This window comes from Rhincodon typus, chromosome 11 (assembly GCF_021869965.1).
Source record: "Rhincodon typus isolate 14 chromosome 11, sRhiTyp1.1, whole genome shotgun sequence".
NCBI lineage: Eukaryota > Metazoa > Chordata > Chondrichthyes > Orectolobiformes > Rhincodontidae > Rhincodon > Rhincodon typus.
Genome location: NC_063342.1, coordinates 50349978 through 50367559, shown reverse-complemented (window position 1 = coordinate 50367559; position 17582 = coordinate 50349978). Strand labels below are relative to the sequence as shown.

At 38.7% G+C, this 17582-nt stretch overlaps 1 protein-coding gene across 1 annotated transcript in view; it reads right to left on the bottom strand.

Moving 5' to 3' along the window:
- pola1 (polymerase (DNA directed), alpha 1) overlaps nucleotides 1-17582 on the bottom strand; it is a 260671-nt gene that overhangs the window by 202788 nt on the left and 40301 nt on the right. The window contains exons 16-24 of the mRNA XM_020532950.2: nucleotides 14910-14994; nucleotides 13808-13869; nucleotides 10560-10649; nucleotides 8371-8487; nucleotides 6334-6509; nucleotides 4368-4497; nucleotides 2981-3100; nucleotides 1339-1450; nucleotides 608-732 (exon numbers count right to left, since the gene is read on the bottom strand). Of these exons, the coding sequence (XP_020388539.2) occupies nucleotides 608-732; nucleotides 1339-1450; nucleotides 2981-3100; nucleotides 4368-4497; nucleotides 6334-6509; nucleotides 8371-8487; nucleotides 10560-10649; nucleotides 13808-13869; nucleotides 14910-14994 (1017 nt within the window). The remainder of the gene's footprint in view (nucleotides 1-607; nucleotides 733-1338; nucleotides 1451-2980; nucleotides 3101-4367; nucleotides 4498-6333; nucleotides 6510-8370; nucleotides 8488-10559; nucleotides 10650-13807; nucleotides 13870-14909; nucleotides 14995-17582) is intronic.

Here is a 17582-nt window from a genome sequence, read left to right as displayed (position 1 = left end):
TAACAAGGTGTACAGCTGGATGAACACAGCAGGCCAAGCAGCAGGAAGACTAACGTTTCGGGTCTACACCCTTCATTTTCTGAAGAAGGGTCTAGACCCGAAACATCAGCTTTCCTGCTCCTCTGATGCTGCTTGGCCTGCTGTGTTCATCCAGCTCCACACCTTGTTACCTCTAATTTCAAGGAAGTGTTTTGTACTTGGAGGTTCATTACTCTAAAATCAAGAAGCTGTGGTGAAGTACCCAGTCCCACATGATGCCATCAATGTTTAAATAATTGAATAATTGTTTAAGCAAATACATGATTTATGTTTAGAAGTAGGTGGACTGAGTTAGCAGCCCTTAGTTTAAACAAGAAGCTTCACTCAATACCAAGTGCTTCATTTCTGATTTTTGTCTGTGTTTCAGGAATATAAATTCATCAGAACAAACATGGTAGAAAGATCAAAACCAGGACCATTTTAGCAAATGCCACCCTTTCAACGTTACTAGTTAATAATGAGTGGCTATCAACTGTAACAACAAGGTCTTTGCAGATAGTTTGCTAACTTTCTATTTTGTCAAGGAGAATATTCACAATGTGCAAGCCACCTGCAAAATTGTCCTTACTTCCAGATTCTTTTGAGAATTTGCAGCAGTTCTCTCTACAGTAGTGAAACAAATATTGAATTCCTGAATGATTGAAGGATACAAGCTGTTGAAGTCAAGCAGCAATATGAATTTATCGTAGAAACCTGAAAAACAATAACAATTGATTTGTATTTGCATCCAACTGTTACAGGAAAAGCATATTTAAAACCAACCATCGTGCATGAGGTAAAGGAATACATTATCCAAAAGAGATTGGAAACATGGTTTTGTTAACAGGAAAGATTTGCTAAACCCACTTTTTAATCTAAGTGCAAGCGATTGGTTTCTCTGTAGAACTAAACTGTCAAGTCATTGGCAAGTTAAACATCTGTAAATTGTGGTTCAATCAGGGAAGCTCAAGATTTAATTTCTCATTTGGGCCAATATAGATAATATCTATGTCACTGACAGTGGAGACATTTCATATGGTCAGGACTAAATTCTTCTCCGTAAAAGTGTAGTTTGGGTGAAAACTCAATGAAGGTAGGTACAAGTTCAGGTGCAGTGGTCGTCTCAGATAAATTAGGCTAACATTACACTTGAAGGGTTACATACAAATAATGGGACGTTTCAACAAGATACCACAATGCTTTTTTGCTTATCAGTCAGCATAACAACATGAAATAGTGCATTCTGGAAGTGAGGAAAAAACTTATAGGGGAATAGAGCACATAGCATAGATTTCATCTTTTCAGCATTCTTAAACTTACCAATTTTGGGTTCCAAGACCAAGCCACCAGCATATGCTGCTTTTTTTCGAACTTTCTTCATTTTCCCTGTGCTTCCACCTCCTCCATCAACATATCCTTCTTCATCATCAACCTGGAAGGGCCATAAGTCACCATGAAAAACTGGTGATGTTTTCACATAACAGCTGTACAGCTGAAAGCTCACAGAAAAAGCACGCAGGGTTTCTGTTTAGTACGGTAAATATACTGATGCTAATCATTTTATGAAACACCTTTATCATCTAACAAAGATGAGAAAGAATCCTAGAAAGGTTTCAAAAAGAAAACAATTTGACAAACTTGGAATAGCTGGAGAAGCACAGATTGTTGTGTGGTACATTCTACATTCAGGAAACATCACCTTACAGTCCTAAATTCAGAAGAAATTACGCAAAATAACTTCATAATTTAGTCACAAAATGTTCACAAATGCACACAATTGCTAAAAAATGAATGATAGATATTCTTAAAAACATTCATTCCCACAAAATATCTACTTTAACTTAGTCAGCAGCTGTGCCTCAGACCTCAGACAGTAAAACGCAGTTTTAACTCCCGTCCAGAACACCGAGTCCAGGCTGACACACCCAGGCAGTGCTGCATGTTTGGACGTTGTCTCCTTTCTGAAACTCAACCACTTCTCAGTTTACCACACCCCTCCCCCAACAGTAAATGTAAAAGATTCCCTGTCAGTATCTGAACAACAGCAAGGGAGCATCCTCAATGCCCTTGCAAATATTTACCCCGAATCACCATCAGGAAAACTGATTGTCTTTTTTTAAAAAGTGTAGTTGTTGCTGTAATGTAAGAAACATAGCAGCCAATTGTGCACAGCAAGCTCCATCAATGGTACTTGAGTAGGTGTACAGTACTTTGCAATACCCTGAAATCATAGAAGGTTATTCTTAAACAAACTGTTGCTGTATTTTCAAATACATTTTACAAAAATCTCTTTAAAATGTCTGTTTCCGTAGGTCACACCAAAACAAAATAACCAAAAGCTGAAACAAAACTCTAAGTCTAATATCTGCAAATTATGGATAAGGGAGATCACTAGTAATGAGAAACCTAACAAGAATGAGAAGTATAATGAGGCAAGGAAATCTGGCTTAGGATTATTTAAAGGACATTTACTCAAGTCCTATCAAAAGGTTTCCAATCATTGAGAGCTCATTAGATTGCTAATTTTACAATGTCACAGCTATTTATACAGCCCTCTTAACCATCTCATTACATTCAGAATTGTACTGTGGCATGATGACACACAATTGAGTGATCTGTCAATTGAAAAAGATTCCTTCTGCCAGATTTCAATATTTAAATGATGTGCCACTGGAAGTACAGTGCATTACAGGGTCTTTAAAACCCCAATTGCACTCAGAATTCTAATGCATACAGCCATCTCAAAATATTAATACAATTTCTAGTTTTTTATTGCACAAATTACTTAATGCTACCACTGTAACACTGTGGTAGCAAGAATACACACATCCAATTATGTCCCCATGCTAAGAGAATTAAATAGGAAGCAAGCTCTCTTACTTATATTTAAGGCAAAATAATCAAGATAAAAAAGATACAGTGTAGGAAATAAGGCATAGCATTAAAGTGCTGTAGTACTCACAAACTCCTGCACATGCTTCTTGAAAGACGGCTTATCAGGTACAATGTAGTTTTTTTCATGGAAAGCATGTAGCAACAGATATTCATTTCTCTCAGAACGGCCACCCATCAGCGTTCGTGACTAGAAGAGTTAAGTAAACTTTTAAGGCATTCAATCTGTCAAGTTTTGCGCACAATGTCCAATTCCCACCAATGTTACATTTGCTTTGTTTAATCCTTTGTTGGCAACATTCCAAGAGCTGGGAATCAGCAAATCCTCTGATTATCGATGTTATGGATTTGTCAGTAATATCTTTAAAAGTTTAATTGAAACCACATATTTCATATGTCATACATACATCCTGTCAAGTTGGTAACAGTGCTTTTATAAACTAGCATCCAATTAAGCTCATGAAGATTTCTAGACATAAACAAAATATGGGGATAGTGTGGGGAAAATGATGTTGAGATGAATGATCAGCCATGATCTAGTTAATTAGCAGAACAGACACAAGAGACCAAATGGCCAACTCCTATTTCGTCTGGTATGGGTGACCGCTCATACACAACATGCGAGTAGATCCCCTATGTTGCTCACTGTAGGTTCTCTCGCGTCACAATCGTTTTCTCTTTTCAATACCCTGATCAGCATCTCGTTTACCCATCGCAATCTTTCTTTCTCTTACCCAATACATTATGCTTCTGCAGTGTCTATATCAATGGACAATCAATTAACCAATGTGTATTGGTTAATCTATCTAACTTTATTTCCCATGATTGGATGATGCCCTTGCCCACACTTATCTTCTACAAGCACCCTCCTTGTCTACAAACCATTATCTCCACCTCATCTCTCTACCCACCCTCCAATCTGAATTTCTCACACTTGGTGTGTGCTTGTAGATATGGTGACAAGGATTTGTCACTCTAACTCTGAGTGAGGCACAGCTGCAATTCACAGTAGTGGCTGCAAAAGGGGACAACTGTTAACTACATTGCAACTCAAGACTAAGGATAGCATTGAGATCTAAGACATAATAAAAGAAACCAAAGCAGAGGAGCAGAAAGGAAATCAATTCAGAGTAGTCAATGAATATAACAGAACATTAATGGAATTAAAAGTTTAATGGGCAAACAATATGAGCAGAGAAATACAATCCGAACAGCGTAGGCTTTGGAGAGTGAACTGTGGTAAAAGTAGTCACGGCCAGTTAACAGCCAAGCGAACCAGCAGTTAGGTAACCACATGATGTCAACAATACACCTTCAATTATGAACTCACTGCTTTAACTTGTAATAGTTAAAAGCTAACGTTTAGAGATTTTAAAACAACTCCAATAATCATACTTTGGAGTGAAGACAGAAATGATTCGAATATAAAAACAAATCAGTAAAAATTCCAACATTACCATGACATTTCCAGCAATGCTGGTTATTTGCAGCGCTAAAGGAAGGACATTCAGTTCGCACATGATCTGGAGAATAAATTTTGCATCCATCCATGTATTTTCAAGTAGGTGCATGAGATGAGTAGAATCACTAGTGGAACAATTGAAAAGAATTAATAATATTGCAGTGCACAGTAGCAAATAAAAACAACACTAACTATGGAATCTGTTTGCAATAACTAACTAATGTACTAAAAATACATTTCACTAACCTGTTCTGTTAGTCTGCAGTATTCAAGGTCTAACAAAAACATTTTCGTTTAACAAAAATGTACTTGCAAATATGTGCAAATGGTAACAGGTATGATAAAATGCATCAAGCTACAGATTACTATAAACAAAATCTTCTGATAAAACATTCTATTCCTTTATGTTGTCAGGAAAGAATAAAGATCCAGTAATCACATTGTTCAGGTTTGTTGCTTTGGGGCCATTCTTTCCATTAACATTGGCCCGGTCAGATGTGTTTTCTACTAAACCATAATCTTACTGTCAGTAATCCAACTTCTTGAAGATACGTTACTGGGTAAGTCACTTTTAATCATCTACATGACATAGTAACATGACAAAGTAATTTCCTCGGGCGAGCCGCTGCGCCTCTCGTCATGACGTCGACGGTTTGGCGGCAGAGATCCTGCCTCTGTCAGCTGCGGTGCGTGCCGGCAATGTCCTAAGTCAGGTACAATATGGCTAAACAGAGTGAAGTTCTTTCCTTGTTACAGCGATACCTTAAAATGCAAGGAATACGGCAGGTGGCCGCAATTTGGTCTTTGCTACTGTTCAATAAGATCACGGCTGATCAAATTGTCGCATTTACACCATTTTCCTGGCCTGCACCACCCACAAAAACTGTATGATGCTTTTCCATTTAGCACCAACAGGCCTCCCTGAGTGAGACTGACAATTTAGTGCCGTAACTAAATTCACTGGAATTGCCTTGAAGTCCATATAGAAATTGAAAATAGGAAAAGCCCCAGTAAATGCATGGATCTTTCATCTCAGCAATCTGAAAAGATTTGAAATCTGGTGATAACTGAAATACAGAACTGAATCCATCACCAAGACAGTTAATTGTATATTAATTGTGTTTTATTATATGCAGGTCGTGGGCAGTAAGTGGAATTTCACTTGAACACGTGAAAAAGAGGCACTTATTGAAATATTAGAGAGGTTGAGTGAGGAGGCAGACACTTGTAATATTTCACTCTGTGACTAAATGTCAGACCAAGTTAGGAATGGCTCTGATATCATTATTCACCAACTGGCAGCACAGTGGCTCAGTGGTTAGCACTGCTGCCTCGCAGCGCCAAGGACACAGGCTCGATTCCACCTTTGGGCTACTGTCTGTGTGGAATGAGTTTGCACTTTCTCCCTGTGTCTGTGTGGGGTTCTGCCAGGTGCTCCAGTTTTCTCCCACAGTCCAAAGATGTACAAGTTGGATGGATTGGCCATGCTAAAATACCCAGTGTTCAGGGATGTGTAGGTTCATGGGAAATGCAGGATTACATGGATACGGTGTCTGGATGGCTCTTCAGAGGGTCAGTTTGGACTTTTTGGGCTAAATGGCCTGCTTCCACACTATAGGAATTCTATGGATTCTATTCTATGTGCAGGTTAGGTGGACTGGCCATGCTAAATTGCCCATAGTGTCCAGGGATGTGTAGATGAGGTGGATTAGTCATGGAAAATGCAGAGTTACTGAGATAGGTGGGAGGCTCTTTAGAGAGTCAGTGTGGACTCGATGGGCCAAATTGCCTGCTTCCACACTGTAGGGATTCTATGAATTTCTACGAATAACTAACTGGCTTTCAGGAATAGAACAAAGTTTCCTCCTTCTTCTGTTTTCTTAATTATTCTGGGTCATTTTAAATAATCTCTTTAAAATTTCATTTTAAAAAATGCTGTAAGAACTCTCAATATTACTCACTTGTAGAGATTACGGATGTTTTCAGCTGGAATAGTCACTCTCTCTGTTTTGAGGACCTGATGAACAAGCTCCGTTAAATTGTAGCTCTTGCATCGAATCAACTCCTTGGCAGAAATTTCAACGTCACAGATCAGTCTACCACAAGCTGCATTCTTTTCTACAAATCCACCACGACCCTTCAATAAGAAAGTGACAGCAGGCTGAATTATCAAGAGGAACATTAGCTCCATAAATGAAATAAGGATTTAAAGAAACAGTTGAAATGTAAACCTTGAGGAGCTTGTAAGCACTAAGCCAATTAAAGGGAAAACCTGAATATAGCAAGAGTATTTTAAATTCAATATACTCCTATTCCAGATGCAATGTTTTTCTTTTTTAAAACAAAAATGATGCCCATGGTTTTGTCTTGAACAACACACAGACGTACTCCCATAGCATCAAACTTTGCCCAGTTGTACACATAGTTAACAGATCTTCCCCAGAGCTGCTTGCTAATTTCTGATGGATAACCTTTGGAAAATTAGCATTACATACTACTCTCATAGAATAGATGACCATCCCACTGTGGGCTGATGCGCAAGAAAAGAGGGGAATGAAAATGAATAGAACACATCACCACCCTACAAGCTGGTATTGAGCATCTGCATCCAAGCAGCGCACCAACTCAGAATCGCCTTGACCTTTATCACTTCCCCCACTGCATTTCTAGCTAAGGAGTCAGGGATGGAGAGTGAGGTTGACTTAAAAACCAAGTACTTGCAATCTCATACACAAGATCCAATCTTTTGATATCCCAAATTCAGACACAGCACCCTGGCCACTATGGTATATAGCTAACACATGCATTAGGAAACTTGCAGGCTGGGCAGTTACGTGGCAAATCATGCCATAGATAATGGTGAAGAGACACCCTTTGGCGAAAATAAAAACAAAACAAATATCACCAAGAAAATGAGAAACTAAATGAAGTAAAAGGGCAAAATAGGTAGGTGTTTCTTCAATAAGAAAGTGGTCAGAATGTGGAACACACTACAAGAGCAAGTGTTTGAGAAAAATCGCTCACACCTCTCCGATGGAATCTAGGTGAATGCAAGAGAAAAAAAAAGTCAAGAAACAGAAAAGTAGAAAGGAGGTAGATGGAGAAGACATGTGCACAGACTAAATACCATCACAGACCAGTTGGGCTGTAAGCCTGTTTCTGTATTGCATATTCTAGTTAACAGACGATCAGTTTCCCCACAGATAGAGGAAACCCATATCATCTAGCCTCTGCTTAGGAGATGAAAATTAAAGTGGTCTGGGTATTTTTGCTCTCTCTCTCTCTGGATGGACCAACTACTAGATATCAAAATATTCCTTCCTACAGTTCCCTTCATTGTAGCAGCAACTGAATAAGCAGAAGTATAGACGGACTACTTAGCTTTAACAGTAACTCCACTCACTCAGACCAGAATCTAATCGCCCAGTTGATAAACAGGTTAAAAAAAACCTTTTGTAAAAGTCTGATTTATAAGTGATAATATACTAGTGCTTTGACACCTTCTTTATTAAGCAGCAAATCGTCTTAAGTAATTGCAATTAACAAACAATACTTGTCTGGCTTTCTAAAGCTTACTGCTGTAACATCACACTAAATCTAACTGAACAATTTTTGCAACACTAAGTGCACTTACTCTTGCACCTTAACATTAAGGGTGTCATTGTACAGACTACTAATTTTGTTTTTTTTTAAATGTAGGTTGATGACAAGTGTTTTCCCCTTCACTCTGCATCTGGGATAATGCTTAGCATTCCTAGGTCACATATTGTGTAGGTTTCCCTTAGACAGATAATGGCATTCCATTATTTAGTCTGTTAGCATATATCAAATGCATAATGACACTAGGTTAAAAGCATTTTTACCAATATATGTGGCAATCTATTTCCATTTCTTCTGCTACATTGCTGTTTCAACATAACTGCAACTTTACTTCTTTTTATTAGCGTTGCCTGGCAATTTGCTGGTTTCTCATTCTGAAGAACTCAACTACGCCTTACCCCAAGTTTAGGCATTGCAGATCTCCTTAATCGACCAATCTTTGACCAGTGAGGAACTTTGCAGGCATTAATTCTTTGTAACAGGACATCAAGATCAAACCCATAAATATCATGGCCCTGAAAGTGAATGCACATCGGCTTTAAATGAGTCACACAATGACAGGCTGAGGAAGCAAGTTACCAGGTGCAGTATAATCATGAGATGCTTCAGAACACCAGTCACAACCTTGATACATACTCTTACACAGTGCTGCTCTTTTATCAAACTGGGGTTTATTTTTAAAAATACCTAATTTAAGTTATCTTAATCCTCAAGAACGCTAAAATAAAATCAGGTTCTCTAGATTTGAGAAGCATGTACTTAAGGTAACATGATTGATAATTATAAAAATAAGTGGCTGTACTGTGTTCATTAGATTGTTGGCTTCGACTGAATTTTTTTCTTATTTATTCACACTTGCAGCCCTATCATTTATTGCCCATCCTTAAATGCATGACTGAGTTGCTTGCAAGGGCAGAACGCATTTAAGTATCAACCATACTGCCTGGGTCTGTAGTCACATTAAAGGCCAGACTGGATATGAAGGCAGATGCTTCTTCCCAAATGGATATTCATGAATCAGAGAGTTTTTATAGTAATCTGGTAGTTTCACGGTCACCATTATTAATACTAGCTTTGTGTTTCAGGTGTATTTACTTTACCCAAGCTGTCATGATGGGATATGACCCCATTTCTCCAGATCATTATTCTGGGCCTCTGAATAATTTGCCTAGTGCAGTAATTACTACTCTAGGGTTTCAAAACAAAAGACCAGAAATCATAATCTCAGATTACGAAAAGGACAGATTTAGGTTATCCGTTAGGAAGCAGCTCAATTCCACTATTGGATCTATGGAAGAGGCTTTGGGTGACAGCTGAACATCTTATGCAAAAAGATCAATACTCTTGAACAATACTCGGGACCAAACTAATTTGTTAGAATTCCTTTAAACACCTCGTGAGTTTAGTTAGGAATTTTCAAATTGTTTTCCCTAACTGGGAGGGGTTTCTGTCTTTCCCAGAGACTACATGGCGCCAAATGGATGAGGAATGGACATATTAGACTTATGATAATGGACAACACATTTGTGCAGGGCAACTTCAGTGGACCAGCGAGCATTGTCTGTCAACTGTCATACATTCATATGAAGATGACTTATCCAAAGTAGATAAAGCAAAGAAAAATTAGCCACATGCTCTGTTCCCGATTCTTTTATGTCCTGCAGAAAAAAAGACTGCTTATGAGGCAATGTGGTGATGACGGGATTCAATTCACACTCAAATCTTCAATCGTCACTGTGCAACCTCACTCAGAGTGGTCATTTTGCAGAGCTACAGGGATGGAAGATGTTGTCTCTGGGGACTAATTCAAAACAGGCCAGTAACTTTTGCAGGCAGGGGTGGAGGAAACCAGTAGGAAGAGGAAGTGTGAAAGTCCAAAATTGCAATGAAATTAATTTCACCCATCTGATTTTGGCTCTCGTCTATATTCTCCATCAGGTCAAGTCTATAACTAACATTTGAAAGGAAAACATTGTTTTCGGCCTTCGACATACTTTATACTGTACATTTTTTTCTCAACTGTCCAGGCACCAGTAAACAGGATTTCCCAGCAAATAAACTTACCTAACATTCATGACATACTATCACTGTATTAACTGTATATGGCCTTTCAGTATATTTTTCACATTTCTAAGCACCAGAGTGTCTTGTTTTGTTACAAGTTAAAACTGGCAGATGGGTCACCTTGTACTTGAATTCCTGTAATAATTCTGATGAATTATAAGCTAAATAAAAAGTAAGTAAAAAGCACTACTGGCTGGATGAGCAATTTTACAAGTAATCCAAATATAGTTTGATGTTAACATGAACTTAAAAAGTCAAATAACAAGGAAGTGCAACTGGATTAGTTTGGTCTGTGAAGTTAGAAATGTAAGAATTCTGAAAAGGTAGATGTTTCGGAAAATTTAGGACGGTTTGTACCATATCACTTGCAAATGGTGATGATAAAAGCCTTGACTTCTTTTGTAATTAAATGCTGACTGTGGTCACTGCACTTACATTATAATTTAATTTAGTAGCTACGAACTTTCATATTCATGACTTCTTGGAACAATCATCACCAATACAACAATACGTTTCTACTCACCACAAGAACATCAGGGTCAATTTTGTGAATCTTTGCCAGGAAATAGCCTAAGAGAGTCCTTTCAGTAGCAGCAACCTCAACTTTGGCATCCTTAAATCAGAAGGATAGATCAGGTTGAGTTTTAACTAATTAGCCAATTATGTTTAGAATTGAACAGCCTCATTAATTCACCTTCAGCATGGACTTTGAGTACTGGTTCATTCAACCCAACATCAAGAAGGATCACTACAACAGCTGAGTAGTCACAACACACAAGTTGTACAAGGTTGTACTATCATGTCCTACAATTCTCTTTCATCAAGCATCTTTAGCTTTCCCAAACCATTTTAGTTCCATTATTACTTAATGTCTTTAACTTTTAACCTTAAAGAATCACTGACAAATGTAATCATCCATGTGCTGTCAGCTCATAAGGGACAAAGAATATATTAATGCAGCACAGCTCCTTCTTTATTTGATGACTATTGCAATACGTTGGTCTGTACTGTTACTGGTGCCTATCTTAAGGGTGTAGGCACTGAATTGGTTGGTAAAAGTCATACTTAAACTTAATTTTAGCCAATGAAAATCCAGGCCTTTGGAAGGTGCTCCCACAGGCAAGAAGAAAATCAGCGGAATTAAAACCTTGAGAGTTATTTTTAAATTAAAGTGAAAGAGATTAAAAATACACATTTGCTCTTTATACCATCATGCAATGTAAAAATAATTGTAAATTTAATCAAGAGTATAAGAAATAGGGACAAAGTCAGAAATCACATGACACCAGGCTACAGTCCAACAGGTTTATTTGAAAACACAAGCTTTCAGAGCCTCAGTCCTTCTTCATGTTAATGTTAGTGAGAAAGATAGTATCAGACACAGAACTTATAAGTAAAAGATCAAAGGTTCACACCATTGATGAGGATGTACTAAACATACCTAAGATGCTGTTAAATATTTAATTGGTTAAAAGATTTTAATTGATTAATAGTATATGTAAATCCCCGAATTCCTTTTAAGTCACGGTCCTGTGAGAACTAAAGGTTTTATCAGTGGAAAGAAGGGGTGACGTTTTAGGTCAGACAATGCATGATAGGTGTGAGACGTTGTTTAGAATCTGTTTGTGTCTTAATTTGGAGTCAGACTGGTTTTATTTCTAAATTAGGAATTTATAAAATGCCATATTGACTGACTGTCTATAAATTGTGTGCTTTTTGAACAAAACAAAATGTATCTGCAAGTACAAATTCACCCCATAGATTCAGGAGTGTCTGAGTGAGAGAGAGAGAGTCTGTGTGTGTGTCTGTGTGTGTCAGTATAAAGAACAGGTGATGCTGTAGTGTTCTCAGGACCATGACTTAAAAGGAATTCAGGGATTTACATATACATATTAATCAATTAAAACCTTCTAACTGATTAAAGATTTAACAACATCTTAGGTTTATTCAGTACATCCTCATCAGTGGTGTGAACCTTTGATCTTTGACTTATAAATTCTGTGTCTGTTACTACCTCTCTCACTAACACCTGAAGAAGGACTGAGGCTCCAAAAGCTTGTGTTTTCAAATAAACCTGTTGGACTATAACCTGGTGTCATGTGATTACTGACCTTGTCCACGCCAGGCCAACACCAGCACCTCCACATTAAGAAATGGGGAGTAAGCCATTTCATCTTTCCAGCCTGCTACACCATTCAATAAGACCACAACTAACCTTATGCTTCAGTTATCCCTTCCTGCATTATTCCTGGAATTCCCTCCCCAATGGCATTGTGGGTTAACCCACAGCAGGTGGACTGCAGTGGTTCAAGAAGGCAGCTCACTACTACCTTCTCAAGGACAACTAGGGATGGGCAATAAATGCTGGCCAGCCAATGACACCTACATCCCACAAATGAATAAACAAAATCCTCAGCTTTCTTAACACCCAAAAATCAGTCTCTGACATGAATATACTCAACAACAGAGCATCTAAAGCACTTTGAGGTCAAGAATTACAAAGGTTCACACCCTGTGAGTGAAATTACTCATCACACTCCTAAACTGCCAAACCTTAATTTTACTTTGAAACAGTAGCACCTGCTTCTGGAATTCCAAACCCAGATGAATATCCTAACACCACTTAATCTGTCAAATCACTTAAGAACCTTACATGTTTCAATGCAATTCCCTCTCATTTTTTTAAACTCCAGGGAAATTCAGACCCAGTGTATTCAATTACTTCTCACATGACAATCCCTCAATCTCCTGACCCTTTCAAGGCAGGTATACCCTTAAGGAGTCCAAAACAGTATACACTCTTCAATTCGTCTCAACAAGGAGCAATACAATTGCACGGAGACTGCGTTACTATTGTACTCCAAATCTTTCATAATAAGATCATATGACTGTAAGATATAGAAAGAGAATTAGGCCATTCAGCCCATCGAATCTGCTCTGCCATTCGATCATGGCTGATAAGAGCTAACAGACCATTTGCTTGCTGCGTCTGCATGTTACCACTGAAATGTGTATAAGGACAAAACGATACCTCCAACTAGCAACTTTTCCCACTCCCTAAATATATAAGAATTATTCTGCTTTTTTTTTTTAAAAAGACACATGGTCATTTCACTCTTCCCGTGTTTAATTCTTTAAATTACCAAATGGAGTTTGGCTGCTGGAGGGTAATACCCTGGCTAAAAAGGAGTGTATTTTAGGATTGCAGTCATTGATTCTGTGATCAACATTTCCAATCAACCTTACGTGAGAGAAAATTCTGGCCGAATCAGACATTGCTGATAATCCACATCTAAAAAAGTCACCCCTTCAGTGAAAAATGATCCTTCCGAATGAAAATGTTCATTTCTTAATCCATGAAGTATTTTACAAATATATCCACTCTTCACCCAGCAAGGTGAAGTAAGACCCCCAGTATGTTTAATTCATTCATCAAAGTTGGTAATTGGCACAGTCTATATTGCTCAAATTCATGAAAGGCGGCACAGGGAAGTAAAATAAAACATTTCTCTTTTATAAATTGATTAATAAATTATAACTTAATTTATAAATTAACAAAAAATGTATTATCAAATAGATAAATTTATTAATAAGAAATGAGCAAGAACAGCATGAACTGTGCTTCAATATATTAAGAAGGGAAATAACCAGAAATGAAAAAGCATAATTTCAGTACAAGTACATGGATTGATTCCTTTATCTCCATATTAATAATTTCACATATAAGTAACAGTAGGCACATGTACTGACACACAGACAGAAATGACTTACTTTTCTCATCAGAGTCTCCCGAAAATCATAAGGGAAGATACAATCGCTGGGCTTGCTGATGACTAGAAAAAAAGACGTTATTAGTATTTCAAAGATGCTGTGAACACTGAAATTTCTTCCAGAGGACATAATAAACAGATAAATAGGTAAACTGAGTAACTTGATCTGCCTCTTCCCAAAACTCTTATATTTGGATAGTCTTTATAAAAGTGGGGGTCACAAAGTGGGAATTCACCTGACTCTGTGCAATCGGCTCACAGACCAAAACCCATGTTCATCCCCATTTTTACCTGGTTTGTCACATAGAGGACAAGGTACTACTTCACCCTGAAGTCACACACTGACAACTGGGGACATCACATGAATTGGTTTCCCTGTCCTAGTCAATAACCATTGTTTGTTGTTCAGCAGAAATACAAATGGATGTCAGAAGACGACAACACTGGGTTTTAACAGTGACGTTCTACACAGTTAAACAGCATGCCACGACTAAACTCTTCATCTTGCTCAAGCAAATAATGGACAGTCCGTAAGAACTATCGAAGTGAGTCAGCATTTTAAGAATTATGACAAAAAAAGATAAAAATTGGGCTCAGGAATTTGGGTAGACTCAATTCTATGGTCATATAAAGTTAGCACTGGGGACAAAAGGTTTCTGCTTTTGCTCCTAGGCCTAACATCAAGCACAGGTTATATGCACAGAAAAATCCCCATGCTGCCTCACAATCTGCCTCTACATCAGTAAATCGTTTCATGTATTCTACATCAGCTCATTGAAGCCTTTCTGAACAAACTGCAAGTAGTGCTAAATAACAAGCGATGTTATGCTGGTGAGCATCAACAACCAGGAAGTGGATCAAGAGAAACAACCTATTTCATTGAGGACTTTAGCACGAGAACACAAGGGGGTCTTCATGCCAGTGCTTGAGGCTCAGCTTAAAGCCAGGCTATTTACAAGGTCTATACTCAAACATAATGCAGCTCTCAATTCATTTCAGCAACCTAAAGTCACCAACCACTCAAGCAACCTGTGTCTACAGGGGCACGTGGGACTTGCATATTATATGTTCTTCTTCCTGAAGAAAAGAAATGAAATACTTACCACAGAAATGGGCCTGAAATGGAGGCTGGGGAGCAGCTCTGTCCAGAGGGAATTTGTGATGAACTAAAGCTGCCAAGGCCACAATCTGGAACAGAAGGAAATGGATAGATAAACAATAGATCAATAAAAACTAAAGACTAATTTTAAAATAATTACAGTCACAATACAAGAAACAAACATCTTCTTGCTTTGCTCTGTCCACATTTCATTTTTTTTTGTTAAGATGAGCTCAAATTACTGAAGCCAAGGTTTGATGCAGGATCTGCCTGAAAGAACAAAATTAACTGCATCTACATCTTAGCTCAGAAGCAAGGAAGGAGCTGGAGGGTGAGGCGAAGCCAGAACAATGGGTTTCCCACAGGTCTCGAGTTTGATAGCTGAAGCCAATTTACAATTTCTGCTTCCATTTCTCTGTTGCAAAGGAAATAAGGTTGGGGGGCTGACTGATGGATGGGTGAGTCTTTGTCATGAGCCACTGTCAGACAGCAAAGGAAGATTGGGGAGATTGGATGATTTGGGTGTTTATTTGACCACTAGAGGCCGGGTAAAGCAGAACTAGAAGCAGCAGGTAAGTGGAAAGGCATTTCGTATGGTTACAGTACAGGTGTTCTGTGTTTGTGTGCTAGCTCTTTGCAAAAGCAATTCATTCTGTCCACTTCTTGCACTTTCCTAAAAGTCCTGTAAATTTTTCTTCAGGCAGATAATGACCCAATTCTCTTTAGAAAGCCACAACTGAATTTTCCCCACGCAGTCCCAGGCAGTGCATTCCACATCTGATCCACTTGATGAATTTAAAAATGTTTTTCCTCATTATCTCTTTTGCTTAACCTGTGCTCTCTGGTTCTTGACCCTTCTACTGATGGGAACAGTTCCTCCTGTCCACCCAGACCCTTCATGATTTTGAACAGTTCTATCAAATCTCCTCTCAGTCCCAGCTTCACAATTTTTCTACGTCCTCATTAATCCTTTTTGTGCCCTCCCTAATGTACTCATATTCTTCCTAGACTGTGGTCAAGGACAAACCAGCATTTTATAGAGGTTCATCTCAACATTGGGGAACTCTTATGACACTGCAGTAGTGATCCTGCCTCTGGGCCAGAGGCTCTGGTTTCAAGCCCACGCCAGGACTATACAACCAAGGAAGGTGCATTCACTGCATGGCCAAACAGGTGGAGTATCAAAACATACACCTAAGGCAGGCAATAACAGCAGGAGAGATTCCTGCTTCAACCATGTGATGCAAAGAGACTGGTGCCTCTACCACCATTATCCATGGCTCCAGGCTACAACATGTATGGAGAACGGTATGGTGCCAGAGAAACCTGGACTCCTTGGTTTAGGTGGCTGGACAGCCTGGCTGAATCAGATTAGTTTCAATCCCTGTTTCTGCCGGGTGAACTCATGACCAGCCGCCTCGCCCCAGCCATGGTGAAAACTGATGCATTCTCGGTCAGATCTGCCTTTAGGCAGAGAATTAAGATCGTAACGTTTCTGCTTTTGATCTTTACACCACAATTTGTAATGTCCAGGATCCCATTTACTAACTGTGCTCTCAACTTGCACCTTCTCCAAATCCTTCAATGATTCATGTCCATCCAGCCCAGCCTCCTCCCCCGCTTTGTCAATTCTTTAAGAATTATACCCTTTATTTGATATTTCCTTTGCCCATTTTTCCTTATGAAACGAATCACTTGTCCACCAATCTGTCTGCTTCCTTTGGATGCTGGAAATCTGAAATAAAACAGAAACTCACTGGAAAAGCTCAGCGAGTCTGCCAGCATCAGTGGAGAAAGAACCAGAGCTAACGTTTTGAGTCCAGTGACTGTTCTTCAGGACTGGAAAATGGGGATGGAAAATGGTGGTAACCATGCTGTTGAAAAAAGGGGAAGAGCAATGAGCTGAACAGACTGTCCAAAACTCAACGCAAGTTTGAAGAACAACACGTTATCTTCCACGTAGTCATTTTAGGGCCTCTAAGACTCAATACTGAGTTGAACAATTTCAGAGCATAACTGCTGTCCTAAATTCAGACTACCCCAGCCCACAATCTCTCCTTTACCACTACTCACTTTCCCTTTTGCTTTGGGAACACACCATCTGTTGTTCCCCCCTCTCTCTCTCCTCCTCTCATTAACTGAATAAAAGACTCCATTTTCCAGTCATTTTCAGTTCCGAAGAAGAATCACTTGGGAGTCAAAGCGTTAACCCTACTTCTCTCTCCAACAATGCTGCCAGACAAGCTGTGTTTCTCCAACATTTTCTGTTGTCACTTTCTTTCAACGTTTAACACTATTCTCTTCATAACATTTCCAAATTTGATGACATCCACAAAGTTGGGAATTTGAAATTGTGCTCTGTACACCAGATTACTTATAGAATCTGGCAGCTGCTGTCCCCTTTTAGCTTGTGACGATAATATGGTTTTAAGATTTTGTCCCTTTTTGTAATGAAGAGAAGTTGAGACAAACGTGATGAGCAATCTGTTCCAAAGCAATAAAGTAAACAGCTTGTGAGGCCTTGGGTTTTTTTTTAAAACTTAGAACAAAGGAAGCAGCATGGGTGGTTCCCACAGAATCAGGGTTTTAGTTTAGCTTTCAGAAGTTGTTGAGGTTTTGAAGCTGCCACACATCTCTCCCTTCTACAGTAAAATACTTATCTCTCCCTTCTACAGTA